The 16,504-nt window shown below is 35.9% G+C and overlaps 4 protein-coding genes across 10 annotated transcripts; 2 read left to right on the top strand and 2 right to left on the bottom strand.

The window, feature by feature from the left end:
- Positions 1-1,196: 1,196 nt before the first annotated feature.
- Positions 1,197-9,146, bottom strand: LOC108041832 (NPC intracellular cholesterol transporter 1). Of its 4 annotated transcripts, none has more exons than XM_044459884.1 (12): positions 9,071-9,146; positions 6,914-7,024; positions 6,098-6,268; positions 5,877-6,033; positions 5,445-5,521; positions 5,169-5,387; positions 4,920-5,109; positions 4,176-4,495; positions 3,825-4,115; positions 2,367-3,759; positions 1,435-2,301; positions 1,197-1,366 (listed from the first exon to the last, which is right to left on the bottom strand). In XM_044459884.1, the coding sequence occupies exons 2-12, from the start codon at positions 7,004-7,006 to the stop codon at positions 1,281-1,283; spliced, it is 3,864 nt and encodes a 1,287-aa protein (XP_044315819.1). In that variant the 5' UTR covers positions 7,007-7,024; positions 9,071-9,146; the 3' UTR covers positions 1,197-1,280. The 4 variants fall into 4 exon arrangements, with proteins under 4 accessions (XP_044315819.1, XP_044315818.1, XP_044315821.1 ...); XM_044459883.1 differs by having other exon boundaries at positions 8,855-9,108; XM_044459886.1 differs by having other exon boundaries at positions 4,932-5,109; positions 8,855-9,107.
- A 425-nt stretch (positions 9,147-9,571) lies between these two features.
- LOC108037657 (proteasome subunit alpha type-1) lies at positions 9,572-10,722 on the top strand. Its single transcript, XM_017114286.2, has 3 exons — positions 9,572-9,657; positions 9,716-10,351; positions 10,410-10,722. The coding sequence occupies exons 1-3, from the start codon at positions 9,655-9,657 to the stop codon at positions 10,620-10,622; spliced, it is 852 nt and encodes a 283-aa protein (XP_016969775.1). The 5' UTR covers positions 9,572-9,654; the 3' UTR covers positions 10,623-10,722.
- A 159-nt stretch (positions 10,723-10,881) lies between these two features.
- On the top strand, positions 10,882-12,709 carry LOC108037658 (mitochondrial chaperone BCS1). Of its 2 annotated transcripts, none has more exons than XM_017114287.2 (2): positions 10,882-10,917; positions 11,403-12,709. In XM_017114287.2, the coding sequence occupies exon 2, from the start codon at positions 11,408-11,410 to the stop codon at positions 12,701-12,703; it is 1,296 nt and encodes a 431-aa protein (XP_016969776.1). In that variant the 5' UTR covers positions 10,882-10,917; positions 11,403-11,407; the 3' UTR covers positions 12,704-12,709. The 2 variants fall into 2 exon arrangements, with proteins under 2 accessions (XP_016969776.1, XP_016969777.1); XM_017114288.2 differs by lacking the exon at positions 10,882-10,917 and adding an exon at positions 10,948-11,113.
- Positions 12,710-12,787: 78 nt separating this feature from the next.
- LOC108037659 (LIM domain transcription factor LMO4.2) lies at positions 12,788-15,828 on the bottom strand. Of its 3 annotated transcripts, none has more exons than XM_017114291.2 (6): positions 15,736-15,828; positions 14,795-14,904; positions 14,389-14,696; positions 14,078-14,231; positions 13,212-13,403; positions 12,788-13,149 (listed from the first exon to the last, which is right to left on the bottom strand). In XM_017114291.2, exons 3-6 carry the CDS (start codon positions 14,633-14,635, stop codon positions 13,017-13,019), a joined length of 726 nt encoding a protein of 241 aa, XP_016969780.1. In that variant the 5' UTR covers positions 14,636-14,696; positions 14,795-14,904; positions 15,736-15,828; the 3' UTR covers positions 12,788-13,016. The 3 variants fall into 3 exon arrangements, with proteins under 3 accessions (XP_016969780.1, XP_016969778.1, XP_016969781.1); XM_017114289.2 differs by having other exon boundaries at positions 15,627-15,787; XM_017114292.2 differs by lacking the exon at positions 14,795-14,904 and having other exon boundaries at positions 15,627-15,790.
- Between the last annotated feature and the right edge of the window lie 676 nt (positions 15,829-16,504).

Genomic DNA, 16,504 nt, shown 5'->3' with positions numbered 1-16,504 from the left:
TGTACGCAGATCAAGTTTGAAAATCGCCCCGATCGGACGTCTATATCCTATAGCTCCCATAGGAACAATTGGATATATCTTGCAAGACTTTATGATATTTCGCGCAGTGTAAAAGCTATTGACATTAATCTTTACAAATCGTATTATTTTATGCATACCTTGATCAGGGTAAAAGCGCGTGGCGATCGGACGTCTATATCCTATAGCTCCCATAGGAACAATAGGGTAAAATCGGTTAAAATTTAATGATTTTTAGGATATTTCGCGCAGTGTAAAAGCTATTGACATAAATCTTTCCAAATCTTATTTTTTTATGCGTACCTTGATCAGGGTAAAAGCGCGTGACGATCGGACGTCTATATCCTATAGCTCCCATAGGAACAATAGGGTAAAATCGGTCCAAATTTGATGTTTTTCAGAATATTTCGCGATGTGTAAAAGCTATTGCTGTACATTTTTTCAAATCGTATTTTTTTATGCATTCCTTCATCAAGGTAAAAGCGCGTGCTGATCGGACGTCTATATCCTATAGCTCCCATAGGAACAATACGGTGAAATCGGTCAAAATTTCATGTTTTTTAGAATATTTCGCGCAGTGTATAAGCTATTGACATACATTTTTCCAAGTCTTATTTATTTACGCATACCTTGATCAAGGTGAAAGCGCGTGCCGATCGGACGTCTATATCCTATAGCTCCCATAGGAACAATAGGGTGAAATCGGCCCAAATTTGATGATTATCAGAATATTTCGCGCAGTGTGTAAGCTACTAACATAAAATTTTCCAATTCTTATTTATTTACGCATATCTTGATTAGGGTAAAAGCGCTTGCCGCTCGGAAGTCTACATCTTAAAGGAGATAGGAAAAATTGTTAAAGGCTGCGAAAGTATCCCTTTTTTTCTATTTGTATATGACATTTTTGCAGTATAAAAGCAATTGACTTGAAACGATGCTAATCTAGTTTACTTATGTATACCTTATTCCTTTCGCTACTTTTTCACTTTTAGCAATTTCGTCAAAGTCTGCAAGGGTATTAAAACTTCGGCTTGCCGAAGTTAGCTTCCGTCCTCGTTTTTATAGAATTATACATTTTTGTTAAAGGTGCCAAGGTATATAATCATCGCCTTGTCAAGTCAGCATTAATTAATGTTTTTAATTTGGTAGCAAAACAATAACAATTTATAAAACAGAAATTATTTTCTTATTATTTATTGTACCTTAACCGGTTAACATTTAAAATATTTTTGAGATTATTGTAATACATCTAGGGGATTGATTTATAGAATTCCTGCGAGTGCTGTCTCGTGTTCAGCAGCAGCAACCTGGCTATGATATCTTAACCTAGCATTACTTACAGGAGCCCCTGAGAAATAAAAAAAAGGAATTTATTAATATGAGGGAATTTATAAGAATGATAATATAATTACTCACCAATATAACTTAATAGAACCGGCAGAAAAATTAGGCCATGCGCCGCCCCTATAACTACAATTCCCAAGTACATGCGGAAATAAAACACTTGGAATATTTGACTTTTAGCAAAAGCTAGCACTAGAATGCCTGCAAATTTGGTTAAAGTAATTCCGGAGAAAATGGAACTACCCATTTTTGATAGGCTATCTGCGGCTCGATCAATTTGACTTACAGATTTCGAAGTAGCAAAGCTGTGCACCAAGTGCGAACAAAATTCTACTGATATTCCGACAGCCATAACAAGATTAACTAACGAAACAGCATTTAAGGAAATGTTCCAATAATACATTAGACCTCCTAAATTAACAACAATCATTGTTATTGTGATTACAACAACTAATGCGGAATGAACGTCGAAGCCCATTAAAACAAATGTAACAACAAAAATAGAAAGAACTGAAATGCCCATGCTCTGTAACGTATCCGACCACATGGTTAAATATTGTTCGTAAAACACATAGAATACTGAGTAAGGAAAAACTTCGACCGTAAGGGCCTTTTCCATAGGAACTCCGTTGGACATTAATCTGCCCTGCAACATTTGCGTGATATTTGCCGATATCTTTCTAGCCGATGCAAGCGCTAGAAAATAGTCAGACGAGGATTTTAGTATGGTGTGATAGGCCATAAAATATGACGTCTCTATGTTCAGTCTTTCATGGCTGTTGGAGTACCGAACAGCTCCACCATAAGCGGCATGACCGGCCTTTGCGCACTGGTCGTCCGGATTATCCTTGAGGAAAAATGGGAGATACTTCTCAAACTCTTTTTCGACTGGCCGTTGTAGGGAATTTTTTGTGATATTACACTTCAAGCAGGAAGTATCTGAAATGTTTTTAAGATCGTTAGAAATTTCGTACGTACTTTTTACGTATTCCAACAAGACTCACCTTGATGCGGGCAAAAGTCTCCAGTATCCTTTTTATATTTGCAGCAAGACGATGCTGCTGCTGCCCAATCAAAGTAGTCATCGATCCAACTGGATGCAGGACGAGCGATATATGTTTGGTTTGAGTGTCTACTAGCTAAGTAAATCTGCGTTAAAACGCTGTCATCGTTGCAATGTTGACCTGCACACACTAAATTCTGATCCGAACTATTTGTATAAACTAAATCACCTTTAAGGACGAAGTACACTGGTGGTCCAATGTTGAGATTCTCGTTTAACGATTGGAAATAATGTAAAACAAAACTATCCTGTGGCATAGCCAGTTCTTGGTCCAGCCCAACGTCAATCTTTGGTGCAATGGCAATACTGAAACATAGCCACGCAAAAAAGATGACCATTACACCTGCTCGAACAGTTTTCTTCATTAAGAAGGGAACATAAACACTACTGAAAAATTTGTACAAGAGACCTTCATTGTTTGCTATACTATCTGTTTTTTTTCCTTTAATAAAACAACAAATATCCATTCGATTTTCCTCCTTGCGTTTGGTATCTAAAGTAAATAAGCTTACAAAACAAGTTATTTGTAATAAAAAGTCAATGATTAGGGCTACCCCCGCGTAGAGGGCAAAAGCCCTTACTGCAGGCATATCAGAAAGGCCACCAAGGAAGAAGCAAAAGCTTTCACTCAAGGAAGTGAGTAGCATACTTGGTCCGACACGACCGAGTATTCGACCTATTTGCTGCTCGAGCGTTTCATTTGGGTCGCGTTGATCGCGCTGGTGAGTTTGGACAAGGATAAAAATGTTATCCACTCCGACAGCTAATACTAAAAAGGGTATAACTTCCACAATAATCAAGGTAGCCGGCAAGCCGATGTACCCGAAAATGCCAACGGAGGAAACTACTGAGGCTAATACAATAATGACACCACCTATACCAAGGGTAATTTTACTGTCGATAAACACTCTTTTAAATTCTTTAACATGTCCCAGCGATATCGCAATGTACATGAACATTATTAGGTAGGATACTAAAATAGTTAAAACATCTGACTGAGACTCTCTATTAAGTTCATCTTCTATCGACCTCTCTGAAGTGAAAGCTATGTCCATATGCGCCGACTTGTTGTTTTTGGTATAGTTAGACATAAACTCTACAAACTCTTTCTCCCACGTTAGGGCATTTTGCAAATCGGTTCTATTGTGGTGATTTTTGACCAAGAATGTCAAAATCAGAGCATTGGCTAACTCGTATTTTGTGCTGCCTGTCAACTGGTCTCCAGACGGTAGAAAGCCACCAAAAGCTATTGCTGGATCTACTGGACCACCATAGGGTGCCAAGCATAAATACGGATTACTTATGCAATCGTATAAGCTATCCAAATAGGTTACCTATAAATTGATGACAAAAACTGTGTTTATGTTTAACAAGAAATATTTAAATTTATTTTACTTACATTGAATCCATGATCCTCATCGTTGTCATCCAATCTTGATGGATCATCGCTAAAGTATCCCCAAATCGATTGAACAACGCATTTTGACACATCGATTTCACTACCGTCGTCTGATAAGGGGGCAAAGCATATATTCTTTAACATTGTGCCACTGGCGTTGATTTGCTTTATGCTCTCTTGGAGGTTTAACACCTCAGTTAGAAAGTCTCTATCAAACACAGGGCCGAAGGTATAAGGTCCGTTTGAAGTATTGTGAACAATTTGAGGCAAGTTCACCGCTTTGATTATTATCTGCCATACAAAATAAAATAGATTTCGTATTGCAATTTTGACTTGCAACTAATAGTTTACCTGTTCAATCCTGTAAAATGGTGAAAATTTGGTATCGAAAAAATCTCTTTCCAATCTGGACTTAGAATTCGGCGACGCCCAAAGTTTAACCGGATCCGTCGTAATTTCAATAAAGCTGATTCCATATCCCAAAATCGCAACCAGGGAAGCTCCGGCTATTAAAGTCATCCCAGGGTTGCTAGCAAAGAACGTTCCCCATTTAGTGAATACATTTTGCAAAAACGTCTCAGTTCGAGCTCCCAGTTTTTCAAAATATGAATCGTGCTCGGTATAATCCATTTCATCCGAAACATCATTGCCGTCTATTTGGAAGTTGTTATCTGAAACAACAGTTGTAAAATGTTTATTTTTTTTTAATTTTTCAAGAAAATGAGAATTGTAACAAGCAAAATTTGTATAAAATATTCTGGAAAAATAATTGTAATACTATAAATAGCTACATAATATTTTAATTTTTTTCATTTTAAGATTATTTCTGTTATACATTTTAAAATCGCATGCAAATTGTTTATGCAGATTATACACAAGTCGGACTTTATTTGGAAAACAATAGGAACGATCGAAAAATTTACCGGATAAAATAATTCATATATTAATCTAACTCAATTTGAAATGATTGAAAGAATGAATTTTCGTTATAGCTGCAAGGATACATATACTTCGGCTTTCTGAAACTGGCTTTATTTTTTTTAAAAGAATATAACTGAATAGTGCTTTGCATAAGTGGGGAGTTAAATTACTCACCCATTGACGAACCTTGTGTAAATAAAAACGATCCCATTAGGAATACTATTACTCCAACAACAAATACAGCGGCCATAATAACGAGATAGGCGTCGAGTCCAGCAATTTTGAATGGTACTGGAGGAGCAGGTTCCGGAGGTCCCTGAGGACAGGAAAGGTCACAGTCCGTACATGAGCAGGCAGGAAGTTTCTATAAAAAAATGTAGAAATAAAATGTGAATATTGTTAAAAAGAAAAATGAAAACTTACGTTAACGCCTTGGTTGCAGGGAACGGTTGTTACGTTTAAAGGCGTAAATTCTTTGGTGTTATATTTGGGCTCATGCTGAATGTAGGTTATTTGAAAAGGAACATATGGGCTACTAGCGTCGCCCATAAAATTAAACCATTTTGTAGGATTACAGCGAGATGCTGAATAAGATCCGCACATTAAATCAAATGCTAATTGACCTGTTTGTGGTACAGAAACCTATAAAAAGAATATATTAATAAAAAAATACATTTATTCTTATAAATCAAGACATACCTGAGAGCATGATTTGTAAGTCTTGTTGATATATTCTGTTGATACATGCAAATCCACCGAGGAGATGTAAACAACATCTAAAATAAACAATGCATAATAAATTATGTACCTGATAAAATTTATCTGATATAAAATACTTTAAAATGTTTTGAGCACTTAAGTATTAACATGATTTTAAAACCCTGTTTGTTACAATTGCAAAACAGCACTTCATTTATAGGGACATAAAAAGCTTATTTTAAATTATTCCAAACAAATCAGATCCGGGCTTAAGGTTAGTATACTTGTCTCACGAGGTCCCATGAACATTTAACATTTCCCAGGTACATTTAATATGGTTCTCCCTTTTTCAAGCACTTTTTTTTCTAGCATGGACTTGACTTTGATTTAAATAAATATAGTGAATACATAAAAATAATATTGAACTATCACCTTCTTTATTCTTTTCCGTGGCCACTACCTTCATGAATTCAGATTGTTTTGGTGAGCAAGTGAACTGGCAGATGTGGCGAACCAAGTTTTCCATGCAGGATGGACATCTGTCTAAGAAATTACCGGCCAGCTCCACATTTTTATTTAAAAGTTCTACCTATAAATAATGTGAGCAGTATGAATTACAAATGGCTTGACTGCAAAACTGTTATTACTCATACCTGTTGCTTGTCGCAGCAAAATTTATTTTCACTGTTCTCCAGTAAAAACCCACATCGTCGTTTCAGCAACTCCAATCCGTCTTGAGGCATTTCTTTGGCTGTTCCATTGTAAGGACAGTTTTGACTGTGCTTATATATATTTGTGTTGCATACGCCATACCAAATGCAGTCCTAAAATAATTTATGTATTTACATGTTTATATTTAATAATATATTCAATAGTATTTGTGAGTTTTATTGAAAAATTTATATTCCGATTGCACTTAGACTCTCAAATACCTTTTTAAAATTAAAATATCGGTTCGTAAAGTAATAAAGGCATTACCACCTTGGCCGTTTTTTCATTTATTTTTTAATTAGCTTGCATCTGTTTTGACTCGTTCACGCGTTTTTAAGTTCTAAAGTTGATGACGTATAATTTGCAGCAGCTATCTATTTTTCTGGATGCTGCGATAGGTTGATTTTCGTAGTGAGCATAGTATTTACATTTTACATTTTTTTTGCACAACATTTCAAGAATAGTGAGTTAAAATTTTAGATTGATCCGTGTAAAACTTTTGAAGTTATGGGCAGTTGAACGGGCTTAAGTTACACCGCAAGCCACCTTTATTTCTAGGTGCTGCCGGGGACTGCCTCACTCACTTTTCAATATTTTTGTATGCAAATTTTCACACATTGTTTAAATGTTGTATTATCACATGGCAAAACAAAAATTAGACTGAGACTATCTGTATCGTCAATAAAAATTGGAATACGCAGATCATCTTCAAGCATAAGGTCCTAAACCATATAAAATAAAAGTTAAATGTTAGTTACCTGTTTTGATGATTGAATTAACGTTAAGAGTACAGTGGCAATGAGGATGTGAAATCCAAAAGCCGTACTCCTGAGTTGGGTTCTTGAACTCATCCTGTCAAAATCGCATATCTGTAATCACAAAATTTTAAAAAGACATGGGTTTGGTAAATTTCACTACATGACTGTGGATCATATAAAGCCGCAGATTTAAAAATCTGCTACGATTGTCGCATTACAAGAAATTATATAATGTGTAAAATACATTTGTTTGCTTTAAGGAACAAAATGAATATACTAAGCAAAAATATTTCACTGCAGCGGACCAATAAGAAATTTGTATAAAAAAAATTTTATTTTTTCTTACAAAAAATATATACATTTTTCGTTACAAAATTTGATGTCAAAACTTTTACTAAGAAATGTGCGACCGTCAAGACTTTCTTACCTCGTTAAGAGGTTAACGTGTGAAAGCTTTATCAAATGGAATTCAATTCGGGAAACTTCAGACTCCAGGTAAACGTTCATGTAAATGTGTCTGATGGCCAGAAGAATTTTTCGAACGCATTTAATAAACATTTATTCTTGCAACCGATACAAAACAAATCTGTGTAATCAAGTAAGTTAAAACACTTGGAACTCGGAATTCGAAAAATAAATGTTCAAGCAGACATGGCAGATGCCCCTTAGATGGGAAAATTGCTTAATAATACTATTGCTTACATACAACTTTAATGATAAACTGTTTTTTTTTTGCCACACTTCAAAGTCCATTCAGTTGAATTGGTTTTAAACCAATCAAACAATGTGGACATCATACGGATGGCTGGGTTATTCGTAATTGCCCTCCACACCCATTAAATCATACTCCAATAATTAACCAAATATATAAAAATAAAAGAAATTTTTTTTTTTAAATTTTATTCATTTTTTTTTGTTAAAATTTAATGGTATTTTCGAATGAAAAATGTTAGTATAATTTTTGAATGGACTCTTGAGTTATTGTTATGCTACTGCAATACCTAAGTATTTTGGGAAGACTTTAAAACTATAGAATTGTTTCCGAAGAAACTGACGGACATATGTATGTAGCTAAATAGGTCTAGTCTCCTGGTGATGCTGATCAAGAATATGCATACATTATAGGATCAAATTTACTATGTTTGAAACTTAAAAAATAGTACTTTCTGTGTTATTCTGCAGTGTTCGAGTTTATCGTTAAAAAATATGACATAAATGGATGCAATGGGAAGGACAGATAAGAAGTAATGAAAAGGCAGAATAAATTTCTTTTGAACTCTTAGCATAAAAAATAAAAAGCGAAACCCCTAAATTCATATTCAAACCATTTGATACTGATTAATGTGCACCTATCGACGGTTAACTAGGTAACCAGAAAAGGCAGAAATGTCAAGGGAACCAGTAAATTGCGGCCTTTGACATTGATACGTTAAATTTCGCGCTAAAACTCATTGTCGGTAACTGGCTGTCTGTGGCTGTTGTGAAAGTGATGATGCAACTAGTTGCCTGGTTATTATGGATGGGGTAAATTCCATTATGTTTTTATATTAGTTCAGTTGATGGTGCAGTCGCAAACTTCTTTGGAAATCGTACACTGCCTCGGTTGCTTTTTTTCCACCGTCACATGCAAATTTACTAACCGTAAGTCGGGAATGAAAAATCAGAAAAGGAAATTTTCTGCTGAATGGACCCAATGTTTTATTTATTTGTGCTGTATCTTATTGCGAAGCGGATGTCATTGATTCCTGAACAATCTCTTGCACAAGTAATCCATGAGGACTATCAGTAGCCCCATGAAGGGTACGCAATATAGATATGTATGTACACAATGCTATCACTTCCACTTCCAGCGACGGTATAAATCGTTAATTGTAAACATTAGTATTGCGCCGAACCAATAAAAATGTTTTCTTTGTTCTCCTTATTCGTGCACAAGCATACCTGTGTGCGTGCGTGCGTTTCTATGAAGTCACCTTAGATGCGTTCTCTATTTAATTGAATTATGCCGTTATGCTCAAAGCCCGCACTAAAATTATATTTTTTACAACATTTGATGCCAACACTTTTTGGAAAGTGAATATATTCGAATATACAAGTACGTTAACTCGTGAGTCACTCTTATACCCTTGTCAATAAGCCAAAATCGGAGCTACTAACCCTCGGTACCAAAACAAGAGAGAGTGAAAACTAACTGAAATATACAATTAAATGTAAACACTCTCCCTGACTGCTTATCAGTGTTATTGAGAAAACAATCGATTGTAATCGATAAGCGCCGTTTACGAATGCTAATTGAAACGTTAGAAAGGAACACTCGAAATATATTTTAAATTATAATAACAATCAAACAAAAATAACTTCCAAATTAAGACTTAATTAAATAATTTACCGAGCAGTGGATGTGAGTGGTGGGCTAATAAATATTCAATAGTTTATACAACTCATTTTACTTTTTTGCCATGTTCAATTTACAAAAGAAAGAAAGATTCGGTTAAATAATATATGTATATATATTTTAATAGTTGCTGAAAAATTCTGATACAAGTCCAAGAATCTACAATTTTTTAGCAAAGCTCAAAGCCTATGCTCCTATCGTTCCATATTCGACGCCAATTCCACCCTATCGAAATACTGACCGACCTTCGATATATTGTTTATTTGTTTCTCATCGCGGGCCATAACTAACTATCGAGCATTTCTACTTGTCATCATTCAGCTCTGCGGCATTTAATTTAAAAGTCATGGTAATGTGTTTATTGCAAATTATTTAGTTTTGTAACAAACTTACCGTGCTTATTTCAGTTTCGCAACCAATATGATAGCGATGTTACGGTGTGGAGTCCGCAAGGGCGCCTGCATCAGGTGGAGTATGCAATGGAGGCCGTGAAGCTCGGAACCGCAACTGTAGGCCTGAAAAATAGGGAAACTGCAGTGCTTGTTGCCCTGTGCAAGCCGACATCGGAGCTGTCGGCCTCCCAGCGTAAGATAATCCCCATTGATGATCACCTGGGTATATCAATCGCTGGAATTACGGCAGATGCCCGTGTGCTTAGCCGGTACTTGCGATCTGAGTGCCTGAACTATAAGCATTCGTACGACTCCACCTATCCGGTGTCCCGGCTGATTACAAACCTGGGAAACAAAATGCAGACCACCACTCAGCGCTACGATCGCCGTCCGTATGGAGTGGGTCTACTGGTGGCCGGCTACGACGAGAACGGGCCACACGTCTTTCAGGTCACGCCATCTGCGACCTTTTACAATTGCAAAGCAAATTCAATTGGATCGCGCTCGCAAAGTGCACGCACCTATTTGGGCAAGAATCTGGACACGTTTTTGGACTGCTCCAATGATGATATCATCTGCCACGGCATACTGGCTATTCTCGGATCCCTGCCCACAGATGAGCACCAGAGCAAAGAAAATACAGCTCAGTTTGTAAGTTTACTTAATAATTAAATGTGTACAAAAACTAATTCCATGCTGTCTGTTTCAGAATATCACTGTGGCTATCGTCGGCAAAAATCAGCCATTTAAAATTCTTTCAGAACAAGAAAACGAGAAATATCTAAGGATGGCCAAGGAAAAGGGAGCTCCTGCTGATCCACCCAGGAACGACGATGACGATGACCGCCCATCCACTTCAGACCAACCAGATGCGGGACCACGCGACCCAGAAGTCCTTGTTGCCACGGAGCAGCGCCCTTAGGTTCTTGTTTGAGAATAAAATCATCATAACCCTTAAAAAATGTAAGATGGAAGGATACAATAAAATTGTTCATGCATTTGCATAGATCTTAACACGGAAATAGTGTTGGTTGAAGGTGGAAAACTAATTATTTATAAGCCGTAAAGGAAATGGTTAAATAGTCGACATTTTTTTTCAAAATAAGTTCTTGTGGCGGCCTGTTTAAAAATTTCTTTTGGTATATTACTTAATGTCATGGTATATTACTGTGCTTTAATTTCGGTCACACTGTTTTCCTGAACTACTGCCAATGCCGGTATAAATATATCTTTTCTCAATAAAACAATATTAATTTAGTTTTGTGAATGACTAGTTACTATTTCGATTGATCATAATGATGATAAGAACCTATAGCTTCGACTTTACTTAAAGTATTCATATTAAAACTTATTTTTGATTAATTACATAACGAAACTCCTAACAAATCACCACCTTCAATAATCGCAAATTAAGTAAATAAACAGTTACAGAAGTGTTAAAGTTATCAAAACTGAATTGTTAATATTCCAAAAACGCCTTGTATATAAATAATTTATAATAATCAGCTCGTACTCGAAATGTTAACGTTTGGTTACATTTGGAAAATTTGTTTTTGATAGTTGAACCCTATAGTTGATCAACAGGTTGAGTACATGGGCTTTTTTCCCAGAAAACTTAACAGAATTATTTGTAATAACAAATCAATTGAGTTAAACTTAGTTCTTCAACTCTCATCAATTGGAAATGTGTTCTTTATTTCAGGCAACATGACTTTACCCGATCTTGTGTCCAGTCTGTCGTCGAATCCCTATTTTGGGGCTGGTTTCGGATTGTTTGGAGTGGGTGCTGCTGCTGCGATATTGCGAAAGGGTCTTCAGGGTGGATTAATCCTGTTCCGGCGACATTGTATGATTACTCTGGAGGTGCCATGCAGGGACAAATCCTATCAGTGGTTGTTGAAATGGATCACAATTAGAGGAGCTCGTAAAACACAGCACTTGAGCGTGGAGACGAACTTTGTGCAGAACGACAATGGAACGATTAAAACCAGCTATGACTTCATACCCAGCATCGGTAAGCACCTGTTCCAGTACAAAGGCAACTGGATTCAGGTGGAGCGAACCAGGGAGCAGCAGACATTGGACCTGCACATGGGAGTTCCATGGGAAACGGTGACCCTCACAGCATTTGGCAACAATAAGGCTATTTATTTCGACATTTTGGAAGAGGCTAGACACTTGGCTTTGGAAGCCACTGAAGGGAAAACGGTGCTATACACAGCTATGGGTGCGGAATGGAGACCGTTCGGTCATCCTCGAAGGAGGCGTCCCACTGGATCGGTGGTCCTGGATCGTGGAACGTCTGAAAGAGTCATTGCCGACTGTCAGGACTTCATCAAGAGTTCTCTGTGGTACACTCAGCGCGGAATTCCTTACAGGAGGGGATATCTTCTATACGGGCCTCCGGGTTGTGGGAAGTCTAGCTTTATTACTGCATTGGCAGGTAAACTCGAGTACAGCGTTTGTTTGCTTAACTTATCTGAAAGAGGCCTCACCGACGACCGACTCAATCACCTGTTAAACGTGGCACCAGAACAAAGTATCATCCTGCTGGAGGATATTGACGCAGCATTTGTCTCCCGAGAAGCAACTCCACAGCAAAAGTCCGCTTTTGACGGCTTGAACAGGATTACTTTCAGTGGCCTACTAAATTGTTTGGATGGAGTGGGTTCCACAGAAGCCAGAATTGTCTTCATGACAACAAATTATATAGACCGCCTAGATCCCGCCTTAATTCGACCTGGAAGAATAGATTTAAAGGAATACATAGGCTACTGTACGCAGTATCAATTGGAAGAAATGTTTAAAAATTTCTTTGCCAACGGTGACACCACAAAAGCGGAGGAATTCGGAAAACGTGTGGATTCCTTTGGTCGTCCTGCAAGTCCTGCTCAAATTCAGGGCTTTTTCATGAAACATAAGTTATCCTCCCCACAAACAGTTATTGATTCCTGTGAAGACATCTGGGAAAATGTTTTAAGCCCCAATAAAAAAAATAATTGAACCATCGATTTTTTAACTGAACCTCGATAAAATAAGACTGCTGGGTTTCTACATTTCGAAGTCTTTGCTTATAAAAACTTAACATTCAATTAAACTTTCATCTTTAATTTCTGTTTGTAAATGTATGACATTTTTCAATGCCTCATTCTCCTCGGTTCTTTTTCTATGGTTACTTGAAAGGATATTGCCCAATCTAACTCACCTAGAAGAACGACTTCTTTTATATTATGATTTAATTACATTTTTATAGGTAATTTAAAAATATGAACTATGTTCTAAAATATATGTATATTTTATGTGACATTAAATTTGATTAGTCCTTTGATCTTCTGGGCCTTCCAACTTTTCCTTTCCTTTGTCCAAGCGTTCCGTTCGAATTGGCGGGGCCCTTAAGTAATTTGTGCCAATCTTGCTCACACACCAAGCTAGCTCCTAACATAGTATACCTGGAAAGGATTTGTTTTAATATTAATTAGTTATTTTAATAACACTTTATTGAGGAACATACCTATCACCAGGACGCAGACTTGATCCACACTTAGCACAACTAAAGCACCTTAGATGAAATACGCAATTAATTATTTGTTTTTGTTGATTTTGTAAATCGATATTATTTATTCCAGTTAGTGCTTTCGCTACGAGTTCACTTGGAGGTATAGTTTCCCCACATCCAGAACAAACTCCAGAGCATCCGAACATGCTGAAAAATAAGAATATGTTAATTTTAGTTAATTTTACCTATGTAATAAGAACGTTTTTGTTGATACGTCAATTTTTCTTTTATCACATGGTGATGGTGAATTGATATTTTAGTCACTCAGATGCTTTGAGATCTAAAAACTTTAATAAGCTTAAAACAAAAAATAGAATTTTAAGAACGTTTTAGGCGAGAGCTCCGACAGGGAATACCAGCTACTCACGGCTACATAATATATTTTATTTGAAAGGATCTAAAAAAGAGGAAACACGTTAATATTTTATAACAAAAATATTTGCCGATAGTGTCGTTCAAAGTTGTGTAATTTTCTCCGGAACAAAATTGGTCTGTTATTACATCTTAATAGCCTCCAACTTTGTCGCATATTCCTGGCCCATACAGCTCCTGATTTAAAAAGTAAACAAGATCTCCGCATTCAGACCTGTCACAACCATTTCTAAGGTTTTAGTTTAAAATTTAGCAAAAGGAAAGGGAATACCGAAAATCCAGACAGTTTTGATGGTAGGGAAATAGGTCGAAATGAGTTTTAATCGGCAATATCAACCGTAACTAAGCAAAATATTCATAAAGCTATAAGCCTATTCTAAGAAAAGTTAGCAAATAGCTGTTATCTTATAGTCAGGGCTCTCGTTTTTGGTGTTCGTCCTTGTTCATACCTGGAATAGTCCTTTTTGCAGAGAATCAGGCCTCGCCTCGTAAAACAACTGGAACCCACTTCTGCTAGCATCGCTCCACAACAGTGACATTTAAGGCAGCCATTGTGCCAATATCTGTCTAAAGCGTATAAAAGATATCTATCACTTATTTTATCTGAAAGAAATAAAGAAAAAAGAATATGTTAATTATATTATACTTTGAGGCTTGGATGAAAACAACGTAATCTCTTTTAATGTAATAGGTAAAATATTTAGTAAAATTATATTTCTTCTTAGAAAGTATTCTTAAAAAAACTTAAAAAATATCTTACCTCCGCAACCACCACACACTTTAATAAGAGAATTAGAATGGATTAACTGTTGATTATTGAAATCGTTTGAAGATTCGTCCATGAACGATAGCTGAGACGATGAGATATTTGAGTTGGTCTCGACAATGTCCTTTGTGTGGTTTGAGTTTCTATAATCAATTACTATGGGGGCGAAATTTTCAGGACTAGATGAGTCTTGGTGATGTGCCGCTAGTATATCTCTATATGAATGGAACGTTGCATTCATTGCAAATAATGTTGATGACTTAAGTCGTAAAAGGCATATGGGTCCTGTTTATGGTTTAAACCTGAAAAAGGGAAGAAAAATATATTGTAGGACAAAATTATAATTTTGCTTTAATTACATTGAACATTATGAAAGTTAGGTAAAATCTTATGACCTCACCTTTCAAAGCTTGCAAAAATTAAGCTTAATCGTGTAAGAACTCCATAATTGTAGTGAAGTCAAATCATAAACCACAATTTACGATTTTAATATAAATATCTAAAATACAACTGAAATAATATTGTTCGATTAATAATGGTAAAGTTAACAGAAAAGTTGAGTTAATAAAAAAGGTAAAAAGGTCTCAAAAAGACATTTTTGGAAAATGGTTTCAAATATACTTTTTTTAAGCAGTCTTACAGTTTACACCAAGTTGGTAAAAAAGATGATATAAAATGGTATTTCTTTAACCAAGAATTTTCACAAGCATGAAATGAAATATTTATTTTATCAATCAATGACTGACGGAAACGTGCATTTCTTGCAGTTTCTTTTCGATTAGCGATGCGAATAGCTATACACAATCAGCCAAACATGTATTATCATATCTTCTGGAATCCAAATCTGGTTTGAAATTATTTTTGAAACATTGCAGTGTCCACAGCTGTCCTTACATACAAATGTATATATGTATATATACATAAGTAAAACACCCAAATGTACATACACACATTCACACTAAACGCTTGAATACGTATGTACGTATATGTGTGTATTAAAGTGCGGTCTTATGCCGATAGATTAATCAATATTAATTTTGGCAAATGACTTTGCTCATCACGGAGTAATAAACTTGATGTATTAAACTTTAAGTTTGTATTTATTAATACTGATTTGCTGTCAGTCGCGCATTTGAACGAACTTTTGTGTACATATATATGCAGGTATTTATATCATTTAAACACTGTATCAAACATCACGTATGTAAACATTCTCCACAAATTCAACTTACACACTCATGAATTAATTATTAAATAGCGAAAATTTATTTGACGACACCATGAGGAACAGTAAACTCGCTTCGATTTCAAACACCATTTCTTGTATACGACTTTACATACCAAACTAATTCATAGATATGAAAGCAAGCAATCCGCGATTATACAGGGTACACCGTGCACTGCTACATTTTAATCGCTGTTTTCACTTATTCGGCTAGAGTTCGTAAAAAATATCGCAATCAGTGTTGACGCTTGAATATTTTTACCTCAGGTTCGATAACATTACTTTAATTTTAAAATAAATTAAGAAACGTTTTAAAATATTTGTATTCTTAAAATATAAGCTAAACGAAACAATACCGCACCACCGCCATCTTTTTTCAAAAGGAGTATGTACGTGAGCTAGAAAGGGACGCAAAAGGTCGCATCATCAAGAATTACTATAACTTACTTCCCCATAGATCTCCATAAACTTTTCATAAGCGGAATGATTCAAAAGGTTTTGCTGTGCCAAAAATATCCTATCTAGGTATATATTGTGGATTAATAGCCGATGTTTTTTTCATGGATTTTTATGGCATTAAATAAAATAAAAGCATTGAGAATATATCTTTTATATCTTTTAACATTTTGACAACGTTAAAAGGGACCCTACTCAGTGTAATCACGAGTTTCACATCTGTCAACAATCTCGCCCGTTCCATTGTCATGCGCTCTGTGGGATTGGGGTATAACGGACAGCAAATTGTTTGCAGAATTCTTTAAATCTATTTTTTTTAAGTTCATATACGCTTCGAACCATTATACCGAAACAAGTTTGACAGAGAACGAACGGTTTGACGAGACAAGAAAATTCACATTTTACAAAAATCCCAACCATTCCACTACA

This window comes from Drosophila rhopaloa, unplaced genomic scaffold (assembly GCF_018152115.1).
Source record: "Drosophila rhopaloa isolate 14029-0021.01 unplaced genomic scaffold, ASM1815211v1 contig_2, whole genome shotgun sequence".
Taxonomy (NCBI): domain Eukaryota; kingdom Metazoa; phylum Arthropoda; class Insecta; order Diptera; family Drosophilidae; genus Drosophila; species Drosophila rhopaloa.
Note: the sequence above shows the minus strand (reverse complement) of the source record. Positions and strands in the feature narration are given on the sequence as shown.

Excerpts from the sequence above, each read along its gene's own strand:
- LOC108041832 (XM_044459884.1), bottom strand. The coding sequence starts at position 7,006 with ATGAGTTCAAGAACCCAACTCAGGAGTACGGCTTTTGGATTTCACATC. Across the intron at positions 5,110-5,168 it reads CCTGCAACCAAGGCGTTAAC|AAACTTCCTGCCTGCTCATG; the intron begins GTAAGTTTTCAT and ends ATTTTTTTATAG. Across the intron at positions 1,367-1,434 it reads GGTTCTATTAAGTTATATTG|GGGCTCCTGTAAGTAATGCT; the intron begins GTGAGTAATTAT and ends TTTATTTCTCAG.
- LOC108037657 (XM_017114286.2), top strand. Across the intron at positions 10,352-10,409 it reads AAGAAAATACAGCTCAGTTT|AATATCACTGTGGCTATCGT; the intron begins GTAAGTTTACTT and ends TGTCTGTTTCAG.
- LOC108037658 (XM_017114287.2), top strand. The coding sequence starts at position 11,408 with ATGACTTTACCCGATCTTGTGTCCAGTCTGTCGTCGAATCCCTATTTT.
- LOC108037659 (XM_017114291.2), bottom strand. The coding sequence starts at position 14,635 with ATGAATGCAACGTTCCATTCATATAGAGATATACTAGCGGCACATCAC. Across the intron at positions 14,232-14,388 it reads AGTGTGTGGTGGTTGCGGAG|ATAAAATAAGTGATAGATAT; the intron begins GTAAGATATTTT and ends TATTTCTTTCAG. Across the intron at positions 13,150-13,211 it reads AGTCTGCGTCCTGGTGATAG|GTATACTATGTTAGGAGCTA; the intron begins GTATGTTCCTCA and ends AATCCTTTCCAG.